General features: G+C 63.5%; 1 protein-coding gene and 1 long non-coding RNA gene across 7 annotated transcripts in view; both read left to right on the top strand.

Moving 5' to 3' along the window:
• The window catches only part of RPTOR (regulatory associated protein of MTOR complex 1), a 235351-nt gene extending 214879 nt beyond the window's left edge, over positions 1 to 20472 (top strand). For all 6 annotated transcript variants that reach the window (XM_031469283.2, XM_064495402.1, XM_064495406.1 and 3 more), the window contains 10 exons: positions 2317 to 2422; positions 4736 to 4850; positions 6027 to 6151; positions 7221 to 7325; positions 15394 to 15500; positions 16743 to 16870; positions 16954 to 17040; positions 17822 to 17938; positions 18228 to 18357; positions 18714 to 20472. In XM_031469283.2, the coding sequence (XP_031325143.2) occupies positions 2317 to 2422; positions 4736 to 4850; positions 6027 to 6151; positions 7221 to 7325; positions 15394 to 15500; positions 16743 to 16870; positions 16954 to 17040; positions 17822 to 17938; positions 18228 to 18357; positions 18714 to 18782 (1089 nt within the window). In that variant the 3' untranslated portion in view covers positions 18783 to 20472. The remainder of the gene's footprint in view (positions 1 to 2316; positions 2423 to 4735; positions 4851 to 6026; positions 6152 to 7220; positions 7326 to 15393; positions 15501 to 16742; positions 16871 to 16953; positions 17041 to 17821; positions 17939 to 18227; positions 18358 to 18713) is intronic.
• LOC135323234 (uncharacterized) lies at positions 7332 to 15382 on the top strand. Its single transcript, XR_010384523.1, has 3 exons — positions 7332 to 8680; positions 8850 to 8895; positions 9584 to 15382. It is a non-coding gene; the product is annotated as an uncharacterized LOC135323234 (long non-coding RNA).
• Positions 20473 to 20948: the final 476 nt, after the last annotated feature.

Here is a 20948-nt window from a genome sequence, read left to right as displayed (position 1 = left end):
TTCCTCATGGGCCAGTGGCCTTCAGCGCGGTCACCCCCCAGAGGTGGTGCAGTTGGGCCAGGTCAGCCCGTGGAACAGCCTCCCTGCGCGGAGACAACCTCGTTGTTTGGGGGGGGGGTCATCTGCTGCAACGATGGGAGAGATGGTGAACGTGCCGCGGTGAGAGGCAGGTGCGGGAGCACCCGTCCCCTGAACCCCGGGAACCCAGGGGGCTTGGCGGCTGGGAGTCCAGCATCAAGCTGGCCAGCCTTTCCGGGAAGTGGGGGCAGTCGGGCTCGCCCCACTCTTGAGCGTCATGTGCGTTCTGAGTTTCCCCTGTGCACTGGGACCTCCTTAACTGGGGGGGGTGTTGAGGGTCAAGGCCCAGCCCTGTGACCCGCAGTCTCACCGTCCAGGGACCTGCTTCACAGGGAAGTGCCCAGGTGGCTGCTTCTGGGGACCCCCTGGCCTTCCTCTGCCCCCGAGCCCCAGCTGCCCCAGAGACAGGCCCTGTCAGCCATGACCCGGCACCCGGTCCCTCCAGCTCTGCCTGGGGGCAGCAGGCGCATCTGGGTCTGGGCTTTGTTTACTCGGAAGCTTCTATTCCGCCCGCAGGCCAGGAGGCGGCCTCGGAGCGGGCAGTGGCGCGGCGCCAGGTGGGAAGCCGTCTGCCCTCCTTCCTGACCGGCCCTTGCCCATCCTGGCGGCCGCTGCCTGCGGCTTTCCCCAGCCTCTTCTGTGTCCTCTCCTGGTCTCTCTCCCCCGTCGGCGGCCGCTCTCCACCTGCTTGTCCTCGTGGTGCTGGCGACTGTCCCCGGGACGATGGGCTGCGGTTCAGTTCAGCTCAGCTCGACTCTGCGAGTCCCTCCCTGGGCTCCTGGGAGCACCAGGCTCTGCCACCGGGACCCCGCACGGGGCAGGGGTGAGCCCGCTGTGCACGGGCTCAGTCTGCCTGGGACCCCGGCACGTGCGCCCGCCTGCTGCCTCCTTTGGGCTGCAAGCCGCAGCCCCCACGCCACCGGCCTCCTCCATCACTCCCTCTTCCCACTGGGACCGCCTTCCAGACCCTTCCCCTGACTTGCTCCCACAGAAACAGGGGCTTTGTTCAGGTGTGGTCCGCGCTCCTGCACCAGCCTCGAGTCTCCTCACCTGGGGTTTCTTACTGCTGCTCCGCGTCACTGGTCGCTTGTCACTTCTTTTCTGACGAACTCCAGTTGTCACGCAGTGGAACAAGTGTTAGGAGGCAGCCTGCCCCGGGTGCCTTCCCGGGGCTACTTCGCCGCCGCTGAGGGCGCTGGCAGCTCAGGCTGCTGTGTCTCCTCAGCTCCACGTCGGGGCGTCCTCGCTGGTTTGTTGGGTGTGGTCTTGTGATTTTTAAGAGCACAGCGGTGAAATGCTGGGAGGCAGAGGCCTCCGCGCGCTCGGGGCCGCCTGCCCCCGGCCTCCGGGCCGCCTGCCCCCGGCCTCCGGGCAGCCCTGCTCCGGCCTCCGGGCCGCCTGCCCCCGGCCTCCGGGCCGCCCTGCTCCGGCCTCCGGGCCGCCTGCCCCCGGCCTCCGGGCCGCCTGCCCCCGGCCTCCGGGCCGCCCTGCTCCGGCCTCCGGGCCGCCTGCCCCCGGCCTCCGGGCCGCCTGCCCCCGGCCTCCGGGCCGCCCTGCTCCGGCCTCCGGGCCGCCCTGCCCCCGGCCTCCGGGCCGCCCTGCTCCGGCCTCCGGGCCGCCTGCCCCCGGCCTCCGGGCCGCCTGCCCCCGCCCTGCTCCGCTGTCGCTCCTCGTGAGCTTGCTCGTCTTCTGACTCGCTGCCTCGCTCCTTTTGGCGTCAGGCAGAGCAGCAGAGACGTCTCAGCACACCCCAGGGTTCTGATTTCGCAGTTAGGGTATGAAGGCGCAGATGTCGTGTCCGGCGCAGCAAGGCCCTTTGTGCCCCTCCTGCGGAAGACACGCGGCGCGTATCCCTAACCTCCCGCGAGGTCCGTCTGATTTGGAACAGCACCCCCGCCCCCGCCGCCCTGTTGGAGTGGTGCTGGCTCCGCTTCCGCGGTTGGGCCCTCGGGGCAGGAGTTTCCTAAATCAGCACCCCCCACCCCGTCACATTGCCAGCCAGCCCTCCCCTGGGTCCCAGGCCCAGCGGCCAGCAGGGGGCAGAGGGAAGAGCTGGGGGCCGTGAACACAGCCGCTTCAGGGGCACCGTGACTGCCCCCCGTTGCCGTGTGCTGCTCTGCACCTGCCCTGGGGCCCTGGGCATCCTGACCCAACTGGGGACCCGGAGTCTTCAACATGTCGGGGTGAGGAACCTTCTCACCTGAGAATAACCACTTTTAATTGTGCTTTGTTTTGAAGATCCCAGAAGAGCACGACCTGGAGAGCCAGACCCGCAAGGAACGGGAGTGGCGGTTCCTGCGGAACAGCCGCGTCAGGAAGCAGGCGCGGCAGCTCATCCAGAAGGGTGAGCGGCCCTCGGGCAGCGGAGGGGGAGCTGCTCCAGGGGCAGGGGTGCGGGGTTGGGGGGCTGGTCCGGGAAGGCTCTGTGGCCTTGCCTGGGGAGACTCCAGCTCTCCGGGATTGTTGCCAGGGAAGCTCCCGTCTGACTGACAGGCTTGGGACCAGCGTCCCTTCTGCCCCTTGTCAATTCCGGGGCGAAGGAACGAGCCCTCCCTCCGTGGGCCCTGGCAGTCCAGGCCTGCGCCCTCGCCCTGGGGATGGGAGACAATCACCCTGCCCTGGTGGTCCTCACTCAGCTGTATTTCAGCACGTTTGCACCAAGCCTTTTACTGAATTTGCCAAGAGGTGTCCAAAGTGCTCCCTGCCGTGTGCCCCCAGCTCCCCGTCCCCCCGGGGTTTAGTGGTGGTGAGCAGTGTGGACGCATGGGTCCCCGGGGAGCCCCCTCATCTTAGCTGCAGGCCCCCACCAGGACCTGAAGCAGGGAGGGAGGGGGAGCGAGGGCCTCCACCCAGTGGTCAGGACAGGGACAGAGCACGGGCAGCTGGCCTGGGAGCCGACCCAGCCCCGCAGCCTCGTGTGTGGGGAGCAGGGCAGGCTCAGCTCCCCTGAGCCTTCGGCGCTGGGCTGGCTCTGGCGGGGCACCAGCCCTGCCGGGCCCTGTCCTCCCAGAAGCAGCGAGGTTTGGGCAGCACTTGGTTGGGAGCTCTCCCTGGGAAACGCCTCGGGTCACGTTCCGTTAACGCGGGGTCACTCCTGCTGAAGCTAATCTTGGTTGTTCACGACCCTCTGGGCCTCTGCGGAGGCGCTGCCACCGCTCAGGAACAGGCTTCAGTGTCCGCAGCTTCCCCGGGGGAGCAAGTGAGCCGCCCAGCTTGACAGGCGCCCCCTGACCTACAGCGTCAGCGGCTGCTTTCTGGAGGGTGGCGGTGCCTCAGGACCCCGGGCCTCCAGGCGGGGACAGCAGGACACGTGGGTTTCCCTGTCGCCGAGGCAGCCACACGCGGTCTGGCGTCTGGAGGCAAATGGACCTGCCAGTGAAGGCCAGGCTCTGGTCAGCGCTGAGCTGGGAGTGAAGGCAGAACCAGGCTTTCCAGACCAGAACATAAGAAATGGAGTGTATTCATAAACCGGGGCAGGGGTTCTCCTTTTTAGTCTTTGTGGAAAGAACAGACGTGCTTGTCAAAAACACACTAAGAGAAGCCACTGAGTCACAAGCAGTGCTGGCAGGGGGCGTGCAGACGGCAGAGACCCGCCTCGGAGCCTGGCCTCCCGGGGTTGTGGTTTTGTCTGCGGCCAGCTGCGAGCTGGGGCTTGTGAACGCTGAAGCCTGCGGGCAAGTCAGCAGGGCCTCGGCAGCGCTAACGCCCCTCCTCTCTCAGTGACTCCCCATGACACCCGTGAGCCCGCCGCCAAGCACCAGCCTGTGCGTGTGTGCAGAGCGCCCACAGTGCCCACTCCTCTCACGGTCGAATCGGCCCCATGCTGGCTCCCTCCAGGGGAACCCGTGGCTGAGGGAGAAGGCAGCTCTGGGCAGCGGTTAAGCCCTCTGGGGCCCGTCCTAATAAGCAGGTGGTTTCAGCGTCGGCTGGTTTAGCAAAAGGAGGCAGCCAAGGACTGAAACCGTGGGCGACAGCAGCTCACCCGGCCGGTGCCAGGATCACGCGGCGTGGCTGTCACGGCCACTCTCCTGTGCACCACCTGAGACCTGCGTCCAGCGGCCAAGGAAGGGGTGACGCCGGGGCCTGAGGGTCATGGGCCGCCCGCCCTCCGCAACAGGGCAGGGCCGAGGGGCCCGGCCCTGGCTGCTCTGATGAGCCATGTGGTCCTCCAGACGTTGTCTGAGTCCATCTGATGCTCGGACCGTTTTTAGCCTCTTTATGTTCCTCTGAACCCCCTTCAGAGCCGCGAGGGCCTGTTTCCGAGGCCCTGTTTCGGGGCTGGTGAAAAATTCCCTGTCCTCCTCTCTGAGATTCCTGACCGTCTGTCCTTCAGTCGCATCGTTTCAAGGTCACTGTCTTTCCGGACTGGAGCCCCCCAGGCAGTGGCTGGACTCAGGCAGTGCTGGCCAGACCGAGGCTTCCACCTTGGGTCTGAGTTACCAGACGCAGCCTCACTGAGCTTTGCTCAAGGCCTTCGGTGCACTCTTCATAAACCCTAACCAGATGGCACTGGTCTGAGTGCGACTGGTGCAGTGGCCCCTGCTCCCCTCTGCACCCCTCCAGGTCCCTGGACATGAGGGTTGGTGGCGGCCTTGGTAATACATGTCTTCAGCATTCACTGCGAGCTGAGACCCACCGTCCTGTTTTCCCTCGGCAGGTATCACCAGACTGGACGACCAGATATTCCTGAACAGGAACCCTGGCGTCCCCTCCGTGGTCAAGTTTCACCCCTTCACGCCGTGCGTGGCCGTGGCCGACAAAGACAGCATCTGGTATGCGGGTGCCTGTGGGCTGACAAGCAGGTGCCCCCCCCCACGCCCTCCTGGCCTGGAAGCTGCTAATCCCTCGCCTTTGGGCTGTTTTGGGAGAAGGGGCTCGAGAAATCGCGGAGAAACATCCTTCCTGCTGGCGTTGCCCACGCCACCTCCCCTGCCCCGGGCCTGCACTTGGCCCCCTTACCCGCGCTCCAGGGTTCTGATCACCGTGACACGCGGGCCGTGACGTGTGCTTCTGGCACTTAGACAAGCTGTGCCTGGTGCACGGGGGCATCAGGACTCACAGTGGGGGCCTGTAGAGGGTGCGCTCATGGGTGGGTACAGCAAGTGTGCGATGGAGCCTTAGCAACGAGACCACGTTCAGCCACAGCGAGGGCGGCCCTGACGCCGTGGAGAAAGTGCTCGCTTGGTGGGGAGGACCACAGGGCAGCTCCCATCACGGCCTGTGAAGCGCAGGGTCCCCCCTGTGGCCGATTCCTCTGCTTTCCTGGCGGTAAACTTACGTTTAGAGGAACTTACCGTCTTCGCTGTTCTCGAGCGTGTGGGCGTTAAGCACGCTCGGCTTGCTCTGCAGCCGTCGCCGCCGTCGTCCCTCATCTTTCCCCCTGCCCGGCCCCGGCAGCCACCCCCCACCCCGTCCCTGTCGTCCTCCTCTCGCTCTCTGTGTGCTTGTCTGTCCATGCGCCTCACGGAGGTGGAGTCACACGGGATTCGTCCTTCTGTGTCTGGCTTGTTCCACTGAGCAGTGTCCTCAAGGTTCACCCTGTGGTAGCGGGTGTCAGAACATCCTTCCCTCCTGGGACGGGACAGGTTCTGTGTGGACGGACCACAGTTTGTTTGGTCCTTCATCGGACGCCAGGCGCTGGGTCGCCTCCGCCTTGTGACTGCTGCGAATGGCGCCGTTGCGACCTGGGCATGCGCACCTGCAGGCGCGCCCGCGGGGCCCGGGAGCACGTGGAGCCTCTGTGCCCTGCCGTCTGGGGGCCCCGCCCCTGCTTCCCACCGCGGCCATGCCACGTTGCGTTGCCGCCAGTGCCGCTCGGCTTCTGGGCAGTGCTCGTGCCTCCCTGTGTTCTCGATGGTGGCCGACCTGGTGGGGGCGGTGGTCTCTTCTTGCAGGTTTTGTTTGCATCTCCCTGATCACCCGCCTTTTTCCTCTCTTACTCCCTGAAGCTTTTGGGACTGGGAGAAAGGGGAGAAGCTGGATTATTTCCACAACGGGAACCCTCGGTACACGCGGGTCACCGCCATGGAGTATCTGAATGGCCAGGACTGCTCTCTCCTGCTCACGGCCACGGGTGAGTGGGGTTTGCCTGGTGGGGACCCAAACCCCGATGCGGAGGTGAAGGAGAGCAGATTCGAGACCCCAGCGCGAGCTCACACGGAGGGTCCTGCGACCCCAACCATTTCTTCTGGCAGAGGGGACTGACTGCTTCCAGGTGAAGGCCCCCACCACTGTCACTGAAGAGTTAAGAGGGGAAGGGCTTCACCCACAGGTGACAGGGGAAGCAGAGTGTTGGGCAGTGTCTCGAGGACCGTATCCTCACCTGGCGCTCCCCTGCCCAGGAGAGGCACCCTTGGTCTCTGTCCTTCTAGCCTCCAGGACACCCACGGAGGCTGGCAAGTGGGTCTCGGGATACTGAGGGCGAGCAGGGCAGGCCCAGCGGGACTCGTGCCAGGGCTCGCAGCCCATCACATGGCCAAGGGGAGCCAGGGAGCCGGGCGTCTAGGCTCACTGCCCTGTGACCCCATCCTGGCCTGGCCTGTCGGACCCGGCCGGGCCTGGGCCTCGGAGCCGTGGAGATAGTCGAGCTGTCTGCACTGACAGCCTTCCTTTCTCTTCTTTGAAGTGCACCTGGGCCCCCCGCGTAGGGCACACCTGTGGGGAGAGGTCCTGCTGGCAGCCCCCCGCTGCTGCGGGCTCAGGCGGTGGGGGTGCGGGCAGGCAGCGTGGCCAGTGAGGGTCTGAGCGCGGGTCACACTTAGCCTCTCTGTGAGCCCGCGGAGGCAGAGAGAGCGGGTCCTGGCTCAGGGACAGCACGGGGAGCCGAGGGCCCTTCAGGTGTGGGATCCCGGGGAGAGGCAGGGCCAGGCTTGAGTTCTCAACTGGAGCTTCGCTTCGCAGGGGTGGGGACGACGGGCAGCCGGGTGGAGGTCGGGACTCAGTCGTCCACCATTTCCTGAGTCGTGAGGGGCACAGACAGGAGGCCGGAGAGAGAGGCCCTGTACCGTCCCCCGGGGGGAGACTGGCTCGGTGGGTGGAGGCCCAGCCCTGAGGCCCTCGCTCTGCCCTGCGGCTCCCCACAAGGTCCCGGCCCACACCCCAGAGCACAGGCTTGCGTTTTAACCTCCTCTTCTCATCCCAAGATGACGGCGCCATCAGGGTCTGGAAGAACTTCGCCGATTTGGAAAAGAATCCGGAAATGGTGACGGCCTGGCAGGGGCTCTCCGACATGCTGCCCACTACCCGAGGTGGGTGCTCTCCGACCTGGGGGTCCCGCAGGCGCCCTGTCCACCCAGACTCCTCGGGTCACCACCCACCAGCTTCCTGCTCGGGGGACGGCCCCTGGCAGGCGGAGGTCCCGCCGCGCTCTGACCAGCCCACCACCCGTATCCCCGGCTTCTGCCACGGGGCCTGGCTGTGTTCTGTGTTCTCTGCGCCCATTAACCTGCTTGGTGCTGAGTGCACGGGGCTCCCGTGTGCCTGGTCCCTGAGGGAGGACGTGTGCGCAGCCCCTTGGTGGGCATGGCCGCCCCTCGGCCACGGTGAGAGCACCGTCCCCCGCTGTCCCCGCGCGCTCAGCCTTGCGCTCAGCCCTTGCACGGCGTTTACTTACGCAGCTGCCAGGCTGTGTACCCTGGGTCCAGTGTGGATGCAGGGCCCTCACAAAGTGGAAGCAGGAGCAGCTCATGGTCGGCCCTGCAGCTAGGGTTCTGTGTGTCCCCATGTAGCCCCGCGTGGCCCTGCGACTGGGGTTCTATGTGGCCCCGGGTGGCCCCCGAGTGGCCCCGCGGCTGGGGTTCTGCGTGGCCCTGTGGCTGGGGTTCTGTGTGGCCCCGCGTGGCACTGACTGGCCCTGCGTCTGGGGTTCTGCGTGGCCCCGCGTGGCACTGATTGGCCCTGCGGCTGGGGTTCTGCCTGGCCCCGCGTGGCCGGGCTCTTCGCAGCAGATGCCACGGGGCCACTTCTCTGCCTCCACCCAAGCACCTGTCCTGGGGAGATGCTGACTCTCGGGCATGGCTGCTGCAGAGCAGACACTTCTTTATTTGTTAATTTTTCGAGTCAGCCATGTTTTTACATTTCCTTCAGACAAAACAGCCATTTCTTGTTGCCAGATCTCTGGGCCGGTCCTGTGCCAACGTGGTGACAGTGCCATTGCAGGGTCCCTCGTCTCTCTCCTGCTTTTTCCCATCTTCAAGCCAAAGCCTGTCCCCTGCCCAGCAGCCCCACCTCCCACTCGCTCAGCCCAACCCCAGCCTGGAGCTGGCGGGTCTGCAGGGGGCCGGGCTCCAGACCGAGCAGGTGTCTGATGGCCTCACCGGGTTCCCGGGTGTTCACGCTCACAGGTGTCACTGCGGGACCCTCTGGCCGAGTCAAATCATAGTTTTCAGTCCTTAGTTTCCTGCAGCCTTCCCAGCAGGTGGCATGCCCCAGGCTCCAGCCATTCCACCAGCCCCTCGACGCAGACCTCAGTGCAGGAGGGCAGGGCCAGGCTGTTGCAGAGCAGGTCAGGGCTCCTGGCTGGGCCGGAGGACGGGATGGCTCGGGAGACCTGCTGTGGTCTGGCTTCTTCCTCCGCAGCTGCCCACCTGCCACCCCAGGAGAGGTGTGTGTGGTTTCTTGCCCACAAAGCCACTTGCCTTTCCCCCAGTGCGCGTGTGGGGGCGCCCGTCGGGGGATGGCGTGCCGGGGGTTGCCTAGCTGGGAGGGAAGGAGGCTGAGGTGAGTGAACTGACCCTCGCACTGTCTCGGGGTGCCCCAACACTTGTCTCCAGCTCGTGAGCGGACGTCACCTGTGCGTGGAGAGCCACCCCAGCCCAGGTGTGCACTGCATCCCTAACGTGAGAGTGGGTTCCACCAGTGTTTCCTACCAGCTCCTGCTGGACCCTCTGCCTTTCCCAGGTTTTCAGAAATCTCCCCAGGAGAGGCATGGTTGGTGAGGGGCCAGGAAGCTGGTGGGGGTCTCACCTCCAGGTCTTCATCAGCAAGTGGGGGGAGAGGGCTTTGGGCAGGTTCATTTGGTCCACCCCCTGCCTTCCAATCAGGCAGCAGTGGGCGTAGCAAAAAGGAAAGTGTTATTTCCTTGTTCTTTTGGGGGCAGGGAAGGGGTGGAAAGGACCCAGAGCCTGGGAGGTCGAGACAGGAAGGGCTTGTGTCTGCAGGGCCAGGAGGGGCGCCTGAGAACCCGCAGCCCAGCAGCCTGGCTGGGCAGCTCTCAGCCCCACACCCTCCAGCCCCCGCAGCCCCCCTCTGCGGTGAGGGGCCCACAGCCCTGTCAGGGCCCGAGAGGCCCCCTTGTTTTAATTTACTTTTGAGGAGCTTGAGCTCGGTAACCAAGGGGCGGGTCTGGTAGGATCCCGGCCCCTGTGGCGACTTCTGGTAGCCTTCCGCCCGCCAGCACCGGGCTGCCTTCTCTTTGCCCATCCCGGGAGGCAGTCTGGCCTCTGACTGGAGCCGTGGCTGCAGCCCTGGGGGGAGACCCAACAACTTCCACAGACGTTGCTTTTAGGCACCTGGGGTACGTCCGCAGCGCGAGACCCTTCAGAGTGCCAGCTGCATCCCCCAGGACCGTCTCAGGCAGAGGCCGCAGCCCCCACTCCCTGTTCCAGGTGACCTCTCGGGGCACGGGGTGCTCTGTTCTCCACAGCAAGGGCCTCACCGGGCCTCTGTGAACGGTGTGTGTGGAAGAGGGGCCGCTGTCAACAGCTTCTCCACGCGCCCATGGCGGGGGTCCTGCACGGCCATGAGCCCCAGAGGCCTGGCCCACCGAGTCCTTCAGCCACAGAGGGCATGGGGCGGGGGGGTCTCGTCCTCTGTGCACACTGATGTGCAGGGCGTGTGGTGGGGAGGGCAGTGGGTCAGGAGACCCAGAGGACCTCGCATGCCCTCGGTGGTTAGCTCTGCCTGCAGGGTCTCCCCTGTGCTCTGAATCCACTCGCCAGGTCGCTGTCTTGGCAAAGATTTGTTTGCAAAGATTTGATTCCGTGGTTTGTGGCCAAAGAGAAGGCTATTCCCACAGGCGCCCCACCCCTGCTTTCCAGAAGTTGTGTGAAATGTGCAGCGTGTCGGCGTCATCCTAGCGTGCCTCTGGCTCCGTGTGGGCACATGCGCACATGCATGGATGTGCACACGTGAGCACACAGACTCATGCACACACTGCAGTTAGCCTGGGGACGCTGCCCCCTCAGGCTCCCCGCAGCCCGGGGCCCCGGCCACGCCCTGGAGCTGCGTGCGCCCTGTCCTGTGGGACGTCCCGTCCTCTGGCCACCGCACCCAGATGCCTGGACAGCCCCTCCCAGGCCTCCTCGCTGGCCGCCAGGCCCCCTGGGGATGAAGAGCTGTCCTGGTGCTGAGACCCCGGACGGAGGCGCCATCTCCCCTCCTGTGGCCGCCGCGCTGCTCCTGCTCCGGCGCGGCCGGGTCAGCCCCTGCCGGCTTGGCTGCGCTAACCGTGTGCGCGCCTGGCACTAACCTCCATTCACTCGAAGTGCCGCCAGCTCGTTTCAGCCGAGTCACGGCACCTCCCAGGCTCCCAGCCAGGGAGAGACTCCCTTTTTAGCCAGAAACCCTGACAGTTGGGTTTTCACTTCTGTAGGTCCATCTTCGCTGAGATGGACAGGCTGGCCCGTTTCCTCCGGCTGAGGCTGCCCCCGAGCGGCTGTCAGCACCTCCACTGGCTTCCTCTAAGCCGCTGCCGTGTGTCTGGGGCTGATTTGGCTCCGGCTGGCCGGCTTGCCCTCGCATCAAACCCATAATCCCTGTTTCCTCGCAGGTCTGGCACGAAAGGTCTTGATCTATCTTGACCGCAGTAAGCAGGGAGGTGAGTGCCTTGTGTCTTGCCTGTGAGCGCCCAGGGTGGGAGCTGGCGCCTGTCACTCGCCCGCCAAGCTGTTCCGCCTGCCGAGGTTAGGACTGGTTTTCTTACTTGCTCCCTCCGCGCAGTCTCGTTAGTACAGAAGCTGAGCACTCGGACCTCGTGGGGCCAGGGACCTCATGGGACCGGCCAGGCGCCTGCGTGAGGCTCTGGGGAGGAACCTCAGTGAAAGCCTGGGGCAGGACCGGTCCTCGTCCCGAAGGCGCGGCTCCAGCCCTGCCAGCGCCGAGCCGCGTCTCTCCCATCTTCCTTGGTGGCCTCACCCTTGGGCTCATCCTGCCCTCAAGGACAGCCCAGTTCTCATCCTGCTCCAGGCCACCCTCGTGACAGCCAGGAACAGAAAACAGCCCAGACCCACGCCTGCTGCAGCGGGGCCGCCTCCCCCAGCGGCTCAGTTCCCGCCGGGCGGGAGGCCCGGCTCCGCAGGCTCACCTGAAGGGCACGGCTCGGTCCCGTTGGCACAGAGAAGTCATTCAGTCTGAGATTTGTGTTCCCGCCACATTTTTCAGAAAAGAATCTTTTTCAGAACTTAATGCCAAGTCTCTGGCAGCATCTGTTTCCATCTGAAAATCCACGTGTAAGTTTGATGGTTGCCCGTGGATGCGTGCGGCAGAGCTGGGTTAGCAAACTGAGAAGACCCGCGCTGCGAGGTGCCCCTTTCTGTCTCGGCCTTGCTGTTGGGGTAAATTGTAAAGAGATGGGGTCTTACGAATCCAGGCAGCAGAGTGAACGCCTGAGCTGTAACGTGCAGGGTCCGAGGTAGAGCGTGAGCCGCGTCTTGGTGAACTTCCTGTCCGGGTCGTGGGGAGTCGCTCTTTGCAGTGATCACGTCCCCTGCAGGAAGGCGGACGTGGCCCCAGGGCCCCTGCTGCCGGCAGAAATGGGGGGAGGTGCGGCGGAGGCTGAGAATGAGAAGTTCCTACAGACGTGTGGACTCACACTTTATATTTCACAAAGGATTCTTCAGGTAAAAAGCTCAACATGCAGCAAAGGCCTTAGAAGAGAGGAAACCCAAGGGCCCCTGCCTCCCCACTCTGCTTACCTGGCGGCGGCGGCGGCGACAGCGGCGACCGGAGGGCAGCTCTCGGGAGGGCTCCTCACAGTCTTAGAGACACGACAGCGTCCCGTTCCCTGAAGCCCTAAAGAAGGGCCAGAGGACGCCCTTCTCATGGGGCTGGGACCAGGGGAGTCAGGACAGGGCAGCGGCAGCCCCGGAGAGGGGTGAGCAGGTCGCCCGGCACTGGTGCATGTGACCTGGACGTAAACCCCGGGCCTCTGGTCTGGGAGCAGCTGGGCAGCAGGCTGGGCGAGGCCGCGAAGAGGGCTGATGTGGACGGCGGGGCAAGGGTCACAGGTGCCCACACCCTCCGCGCGCCGCCCTCCTCCTCCAGGGTCACAGGCACATCCAGAGTCTAGTTAGCAGGACCCGGTGGACAGGAAGGCCTCTCAGTGCAGGAGGCAGATGGATGAGGCCCAGTGGCCGCTCTCTCGGGCCCAGGCCAGGACCAGCAGGTGTTCACAGGGCACCAGAAGGAGGCCTGGCCCCGTGGGGGGCTCTGCGTCTGTGTTCCTGGGGAGGGGACAGGAGTTGCCATCCCACAGGTCTGAGGTTCTCACGTGTACCTGGTGGGCAGGCCCTGGTCCTCCTCCTTGGCGTTCCAGAACCATAGCCCCCGAGGGCCTCTTTCAGGATGACAGATCCCTAGGGGGCAATTGCAGATGACCAGTCCTTAGGGATCAGGTTCACCTGGCAGGTCCTCAGAGGTCAGTTCTGAATGACCAGTCCTCAGAGGTCAAGTCCACGTTGGGGTCTCTGAGGTCTGTTCCAGAAGACGGGGTCCTCAGGTTCGTCTGGACTGGCCACTGAGCATGGAGGCTGATCGCAGACACCACAGGGACCCGAGCCTCTGAAACGGCGTGTCTCTCACGTCGCTGTCTGCTGGGCCCACGGCGCTGTCCAGCCTGACTCGTTCCAGCTTCCTGTCCAACCACCGCTGCTCCGTGCATCTGCACTTTAGTGAAGAAATTCCCTCTTGGGCTAGTTTCAGGACCAGAACACGTGACCAGGGGCTGTAGGCAGGGTGAGGTTGGCGGAGGGGAGGAATCTCTGCCCCCAGGGGCTGCGCAGCCCCGCCCGGGCAGTCCAGTGGAGGTCACTAGGTGGAGTGTGACCTCACGCTCTCGGGTTGCAGCTCTGTAGGGAGGGGCCGCAGCCGTGCGGTGCCAGTCAGGCTCTGTCAGACGCACCAGGAGGACAGAGACGCTCCCGTGTCCTGCAGGCGCAGCGTATGGACTCACACTTGAAGCTCCTGGAAAACAGGAAAGGCCCAAGAGGCCATGGAGGGCATGCCCCCCCCCCCCGGCTGTTGGCTCTCCAGGGACGGAGACGGCGGGAAACTCTGCAGGGCCGTGCCCCCCAGGAGCGAAACGATGGGAGAGCTTCACTCCGATTCAGGGCCACAGTGTCCCCGTCTCGTGAGTTGTCCTTACATCACAGCCGTCAGTCTCATCCCTTGTGCTCAACACGTCAAGGAAGAAAGCGTCACCTTCTTCATCATCTTTTACCAACTCGGGATGAATCAGGTCGTCTCTGCTCTGCTGTGTCTGGAAGTCAAGACACAGGTGTGGTCGGGAAAGGTCCCGTGAGGAGGCCTGGAGCTGTGTCCCACTCAGGCAGGAAGACCACCCCAGCGGCGGTCCACAGATCGGGATCTGTAGCCCTGCAGGGACCTGGTGCCGCCCCAAGCCCGGGGTCCTGGGCGGGCGCGTCGTCTGCGATTCACTTACGTGAACACACAGCGGGCATGTCATGAGGGAGGCCGGAGGTGGAGATTCAGGCTCTGCTTTTGGGCTGATCGATCGCCGTGTGACTGGGTCTCCTGGACAGGTGGGGGTCACATGCCCCCCTGCACCTGCGGGTCCTGATATGAGGATGGGGCCAAGGGCCTCGCCTATAGCCTTGTCCCCAGCAGATGCCATTCTGGCACATTGGGGTGTGGCCTCCTGCCCGGGGTTGGGGCATTGCAGTGGGGAAACTGTTCTAAGAGGTGGAACAAAGGTTCACCCGTTTGTCTTCGGGAGCTGACATTCTGGGGAACAGACACGGCAGCAGGGTGCACACGAGGTGATGCATCTGGGTGGGGAGCAGGGAGATCCCCAGCCTCATGGGGTCGAGGAGGTGGCTGTGTGACATCAGGAGAGGGGCGTTCCAGGTGCCGGACCTGCTCCCTGGCAAAAGGACCCCCCCCAAGGCGGTGTTTGGAGGCCAGAGCAGAGCGGGAGCCAGCTGGGAGGCCATGGGGGCCACTGGAAGGAGCGTTGAGGAGCTCAGGTCCAAGTGGGGGCCTGAGGTGACGCGTGCATATGAGAGTCCAGGGTTGGAGAAAGGCCGGAGCTTGGAGGGGAATCCAGCGTGACGGCTTCACTCTCGACTCCCTTTCTGCTGAGTGTGCAGTGTGGCACCCGCTCTGGGGCGAGATGGCCTTGCCTGGGGAGTGGGGCCTGTCCCCTTCCCAGGGCCCCGCCTCCCGTGCGCAGGGTGCAAGGAAACACCTTCAGTGTGGCGTGGTTTACAAAGCCGGGGGGTCGTGGATGTGACAGGCTCACTCCCCAAGGGCATGTGACCCAGAGGGTACACGAGTTACCCAGACCCTCGTCTGTCAAGTCGGATAAACCTCGAAGTGTAACATTACCGGGAAAAGGCAGGTCGCTGGAAAATACACTTGCACTTGAGATTGGCAACTTTTTTTGAAACATGGAAGGCGTGTGTCTTGGTTCTGGACACGCGCCCCTGCAGGGGAGCGGCGCCCTCGGCCTGCAGACCGGGGACAGGACACACAGGTGTGAGGCTTTCAGTGTGTCTGTAATTTTACTTCTTTTCAAAAAGAAAAAAAAAAAGCAAAACTGCAGAGATACTAGCAACTGTTAGATCAGGGCATTAGGTACAAGGATTTCTGGTGTGTTCTGTATCTCTGAAATACTTAAAATTAAATATTAATTAAACCTCATTCCTGGGAGGTGTCAGCACTGCCCCCGGAGGGCCAGGCACCCCCGCTCCCTGTCCAGGCTGGCGTCGGGCGGGGGTCCCTTGGCTCACTCACAGCCGGCGTCCGCAGTCAGCCCCCTGCCACCGAGAGGGGCCACTGCGGGCCGTTTATTCCCGGGGAACGCGGGGCTGGGGCTCTGACATGGCCTGAGGACTAGCATCACCTGGTCACTGACACCCGTTCTGAGTCCCCAGACCTGCCGGCCGTGGCCACTGGCTTCTTGGACAGGCGGTCCTAGCGCCATGCTGTCCCCTTGGTAGACGCTGGGGTGCAGCCAGGACCTGGGGAAGGCCCCGGATCGTGTGTAGGGCTGGGACCCACCCTCTGGGTCGGCCCCAGCTGGCTGAGTGGTTCCTGGGAACAGGCTCCCTTGGTGACACTACCCGTCTGTCTCTCCAGGAGCCGGGATGGTGGTGGACTGGGAGCAGGAGACCGGCCTCCTCATGAGCTCAGGAGACGTGCGGATCGTCCGGATCTGGGACACGGACCGCGAGATGAAGGTGCAGGTAACCACGCCGGCCTGAGCTGGGCCTCCTGGGGGGCCTGGGACTAGTGTGCAGACCCCCCGCCCTCCCCAGTGCCGCTCACCCTCCAGTCAAGGACGGAGAATGAGGGTCTCGGGGGTGCAGTTTGTGACGAAGCCTCAGTGTCTCTGGAGGGCGGGAAGGCAGGGTCTGGGAGAGCAGGTGCAGGCCTCCTCCTGGTCCCCCTGTGCCCGTCGGGCCTGACCTGGGACCTGCACCCCAGCCTCGCTCAGCCTCACTGTCAAGTGTTGTTTTATCTGTGCAGATTAGGGACTGGCAGGAGGCAGCAGGCTGAGTCTGTTTTAAATTAGCATGATTATCTGATTTAGTGCTTCTTAAAGCATCTTTTATTTTGGGTTTTAATAAAAAGAGAGGAGTGAGTTGGTTTTGCTTTAGACGTCCTGGGAGAGTGGCGGGCCCCAGGCAGGGACCGCCTCCCGGAACGAAGAGACCGCAGCTCCTTGCAGGGGGCACGGGGGCTGCAGCCCTGGAGGAGGTGACGCCCCCTCCACCTAGCGCTCGTGGACTGTGATGACAGTCGGCTGCGTCCAGTCCTTCCTGGGACGCAGCTGGACACCCTGACACTGGCGCCATTACCTGGGGTCCTGTCCCCACACCCCACCCTGAGAGTGCTCCGGGAGGTGGGGGCCCCGAGCTGGGCGCAGAGGAAGCAGGGCTGAGGCAGGCCGGCTCCACCTTTTAAATAGACTCCGTTGGGTTTCCGTCTGCGCTGGGCCTCGCTGACAGAGAAGCACCTTCCCGTTTGGGGCCTGTCTTTTGTCTCCTGCTCTTTCCCGTGGGGCCTCCATCACGCCCACACCCTTCTCCAGCACTGACAGCTGCCAGGAGGAGAGGGAAGTTGACATTGATGGGCAGCAGGACTCCCCCAGGCCCGTCCTCGAGCTAACGAGGAACTTTAAGCGGGAGCCCTCCAGGATTCCTCCTGCCGAGATGCGCTTCGCCTGCCTTCTAGGAAAGCGGGGGGCGGCGGGGAGGGTAACGGGCGGTGGGGCCTGTGGCCCTGGGAATCCGGCTGCCCTCCTGGCTGTGGCTGCAGGGCTGTCACTCAGTGGGGGTGGGCCTGACTCCCCCGGACCCTCGCCCGTCCGCTCCTCTGGCCCTGGCGGCTTCCCTGCTGGAGGAGGCGGCGGCTCCGCCCCGTGGTGACGGCTGCACCCACGGTGGCTGTGAAGGCAGCCTCACGGGGTCTCTTTGTGGCCCTAGGACATCCCCACGGGTGCCGACAGCTGTGTGACGAGCCTGTCCTGCGACTCCCGCCGCTCCCTCATCGTGGCCGGGCTCGGCGACGGCTCCATCCGTGTCTACGACAGGAGGATGGCGCTCAGTGAATGGTAACCGGGCTGTACCTGCCCCCTGCCCGGCCTCCCCCGGAGCCTGGCGGCCCTTTGAAACTGACCCGACTTCCTCCCTCCAGCCGCGTCATGACCTACCGGGAGCACACGGCCTGGGTGGTGAAGGCCTACCTCCAGAAGCACCCCGAGGGCCACATCATGAGTGTCAGGTAATGAGCAGGAATATTCATGAGACATTTCCCTGTAAAAACATTGTTTTCTCTTCATTTAAAATATGTTCTTGGCATTTAAGCAGCTGGGAAATGATGGCCTTTCAGGGTAGCAATTAGCTTCTGCCCCGGGCCTGGCCAGAAAGGTCAGGGCCGGCACAGGGAGGGGACAGCAGGCTCTCCCGTTGGAGCTCTGCCCATGGGTGCCCTGCGGTCGGGCGGGGGCAGGGAGGAGGCATGTGCCGGGATCGCTGAGGATCCACTTCCACTGCCCAGCAATCCTGTGCTGAGAGCAGTGGATGTTTATTTGCCGTTACAGGGACAGCAAATGTAATTTACTGTCACAAAGTCACTCTCTCTTCAAAGAGATGCTCTTTCCCTTGTTTGTGATGTGGAAACAACACAGCCCTCGGAACCACGCCCCCAGAGGCCAGGGGCAGGGAGGAGGTGGCCTCTGGGGGCGGCGAGCCGGCCTCCCGTCCTGCCACCTCCTGTCGCCGCATCCCGGGCTGCACAAAATCTAATCTCCGGCCGGAAATGAGCAGATAACTCAGAGCCTCCCCCGCGGCCTTGCTCACTGTGTCGCAGCTTTGCGGCCCTGCGGCTGGGCTCTTTCTGGCTTTGGGGAGGAGGCTGGGGCTGTCCCTGTCGTCTGTTGGGGTCGTTGGGGTGGGCCCACATACTTCCCAGGGGCATCACTGGACGCGCTGAGGGTCCAGGCAGCCTTGGTCTTGAGTGGCGTGTGTGGGTGGCCCGGCGTCACCGTGACCCCTCTTGGCAGCGTCAACGGAGACATGCGCATCTTTGACCCTCGGATGCCAGAGTCTGTGAACGTCCTGCAGATCGTGAAGGGGCTGACGGCCCTCGACATCCACCCCCAGGCAAACCTGATCGCCTGGTAGGTGATGACCCTCAGAAGCCCCCGTCCTGCCCCAAGTGTCTCCAAGGGCCCCAGAGTCAGCCCTGGGCCCTATGCCCGCACGCAAGCCCATTGGGGAGCCCGGGGTGGGGGAGCCCGGGGTCGGGGAGCCCATGTGGGGGAGCCCGTGTGGGGGAGCCCGTGTGGGGCCCCTTTGCCGCTCACCCCGGCTAGCTGAGGGGACAGAGCCTGCGGCCTGAGCCCTCTGGCAGGGGTGCCAGGAGGGGAGCCGCTCCCCCGCGCTGAGCCAGCCCGTCCTCGCCCGCAGCGGCTCCATGAACCAGTTCACCGCCATCTACAGCGTCAGCGGGGAGCTCATCAACCACATCAAGTACTACGACGGCTTCATGGGCCAGCGGGTCGGCGCCATCAGCTGCCTGGCCTTCCACCCACACTGGGTCTGTGTCCCGCTGCGGGGGGAGCGGTGGGGAGTGGGGGGCAGGGCATGCTGCAGCCAGGCCTCCCGCCCCCGGCACTCATTCCGGGAGCAGCACCAGTTCCCTGGCATAGACAGACAGATGAGAAGGGGCCCTGCCCTTTGTGACTCCCTGGGCCCTGGAGAAACCGGGGGAGGGGTGGCCCAGACCTCAGCAGGTTCCCAGAACTGTCCCTGGGGGGCCATCCTGAAAAGATGCGGGTGCTGTGGGCAGGTGCCCGTGATGGGGAGATGGCCGTCGCTGCCCAAAGTGGTGGCCGGGGGTCAGGAGGCCCGGCCTGCGCCCTCCCCGGCGCTCACCGGCTCTCTCCTCCACAGCCTCACCTGGCCGTGGGGAGCAACGACTACTACATCTCTGTGTACTCGGTGGAGAAGCGTGTCAGATAGCGGCCTGCCCCCCGCCCGCCACCACCACCGTGTACATAGTGGACCCACCGTGCTTCCCTGAACACTGTCTCGACCCGGCTGCTGGGGGCCCACGGAGGGCCCGCGCTGTCTGTCTGTCTGTCTGTCTGTGCTGTCAACGCCCAGGAGCCCGGGGAAGGGGCTCTGCTGGAGTTCGGTGTGACAGACGCTGCTGTGCTGAGTCTCCTGGGCCCCAGGACACAATCAGTGTGCGGCGCAGTCCCCTTCCTGTCCTGTTTTCTTCTGAGATTTTTAAGGGGAAGCACACTTGTTTTATTTTCCAAGTGATACAAGCATGAGTCCACAAAAGCTCCAGACGGAAGCCAGCCTCCCGGGCTGTGTCCCGGGTCCCTGGCGTGCACTCCTGGGGACTGACCAGTGGGCTGGCTGGGGCGGGCGTGGGGACTGAGCAGAGGACGGACGGAAGCGGCACGAGTGGAAGGGGCTGCCCAACCGCCTGCCGGCCACCCACCGGTCCCCACCTGTGCCCATCCCGGCCGAGCGTCGGAGCCCAGGTCACCGTCCCACCCAGGCAGGGCCTCCACCCCGGCGCGCTCGGTTTGGACGGGAGAGGCAGGTCCCTGGCCTGTTTCTCTCCAAAGTGCTGCTCTTCCCAGGCTCCCGCCCGGGCCCCACACACATCACACATGCGTCACATGTGCACACGTGGAGGGACCGCCTGAGCCCCAGAGTATCTGGGGGCGACGGTGCCACCCTGCCCTCTGTCCTCACACACCCTGGCACAGCTCACACGGCGGGGGACACGGGAGTGCCAGGCGTGTCCACGACAGGGCGCCAGGCAGCCGCCCCTGGAACACAGGACACAACCACAATGATGATGTTTTGAAAAGCGTTTTTTCCATTTTCCTTGGGAATCAGGATTATTCAAAGAGAGGGGTGAGCTAGCTTAGCTAACTCTGCCCATGACGCCAATAACAGTGGGAAGTGAGTCACAGCCGTGACGAAGCTCAGGGCCCCTCATGCAGGGCGGCGGTCCTGCCCCAGCGGGGGCGGCTCCGGGCGGGTGGACCCTGCCCGAGGGTGGCGGGGCCAGGCGTCTGTGTCCGGCCGGACCAGGCGAGGGGAGCGCCTTCCGCGACCCGGGAGAAGGCTCCAGGACGGCCTGCACTTAGTTCTGGGCGAGCGAGCAGCTTGGGGCCAGGGGGGCTGCGGAAGGCTAGTGCCCCCGCAAGGCCCATCAGCTGCACCCAGTGCTCCTGGTGGTGGCTGGAACCTTCCGGAAGCCAAGCTCCACCCACAGACGCAGTGCTGACCGCCCAGGCTGACTCCAGGTTCTGAGCGAGCGCCGTGGGCCGTGAGACAAAGCCCCACCCCTGGTCCCGCGGCTCCCCGCCCAGGGCCCCCCCAAGCCTGATGCGAAAACTCAATCATGAAGTTACAGAGGCTCGAGAGAGCTCGGCCTAAGGGTTCATGTATCTCTATTTATTTTACCAAAATGAGAATTGAAAGACTGACGAAACATGGGATTGTAATGTGAAAGCGAGAGACAGCTGTTAATAAAAGGTGGACAAGCGCAGAGGGCTGGCCGGCCGCTCTTCTATTTTTCCGTTTTCAGTTTTATCAGGTAGAATTGTTACAATTTGACTGCACATGTACAACATATTGCATGTAAATACATATATACAATATACGGCACTTTTTTTTTAATTTACATATACGTACTGATCATTGTTTCTAAGAACAGTTTAGAGCTTTAGCTTTTTAAACTTACATAGTTATCAAAGGGATAAAGCCAACCACAAAACAAGAACAGAAGGCAGCAATCCAGTCAAAAGGACAGTCAGGTGTGCTCACACACAGTCCAGAAATCAGTCATCTAAGTTATAAATGATAAATTCATTTGTGTCCCCTTTTTTTTATTCCACATGTAAATATCATAGGTATTTTTCTTTCTCTCTGACTTCTCTTAGAATGACGATCTCCAGGTCTAGCCATGTCAATGCAAATGGCATTTCATTGTTTTTTATGGCTGAGTAGTATTCCATTGAATATATGTACAGTATCTCCTTTATCCAGTCATCTGTTGATGGACATTTAGGCTGTTTCCATGCCTTGGCTATTTTAAGTAGTGCTGCTGTGAACATTGGGGTGCAGGTGTCTTCTTAAATTTTATTTTTCTCTGGGTAT

Source organism: Camelus dromedarius, chromosome 16, assembly GCF_036321535.1.
Source record: "Camelus dromedarius isolate mCamDro1 chromosome 16, mCamDro1.pat, whole genome shotgun sequence".
NCBI lineage: Eukaryota > Metazoa > Chordata > Mammalia > Artiodactyla > Camelidae > Camelus > Camelus dromedarius.
This window is presented reverse-complemented; position numbering and strand designations above follow the sequence as displayed.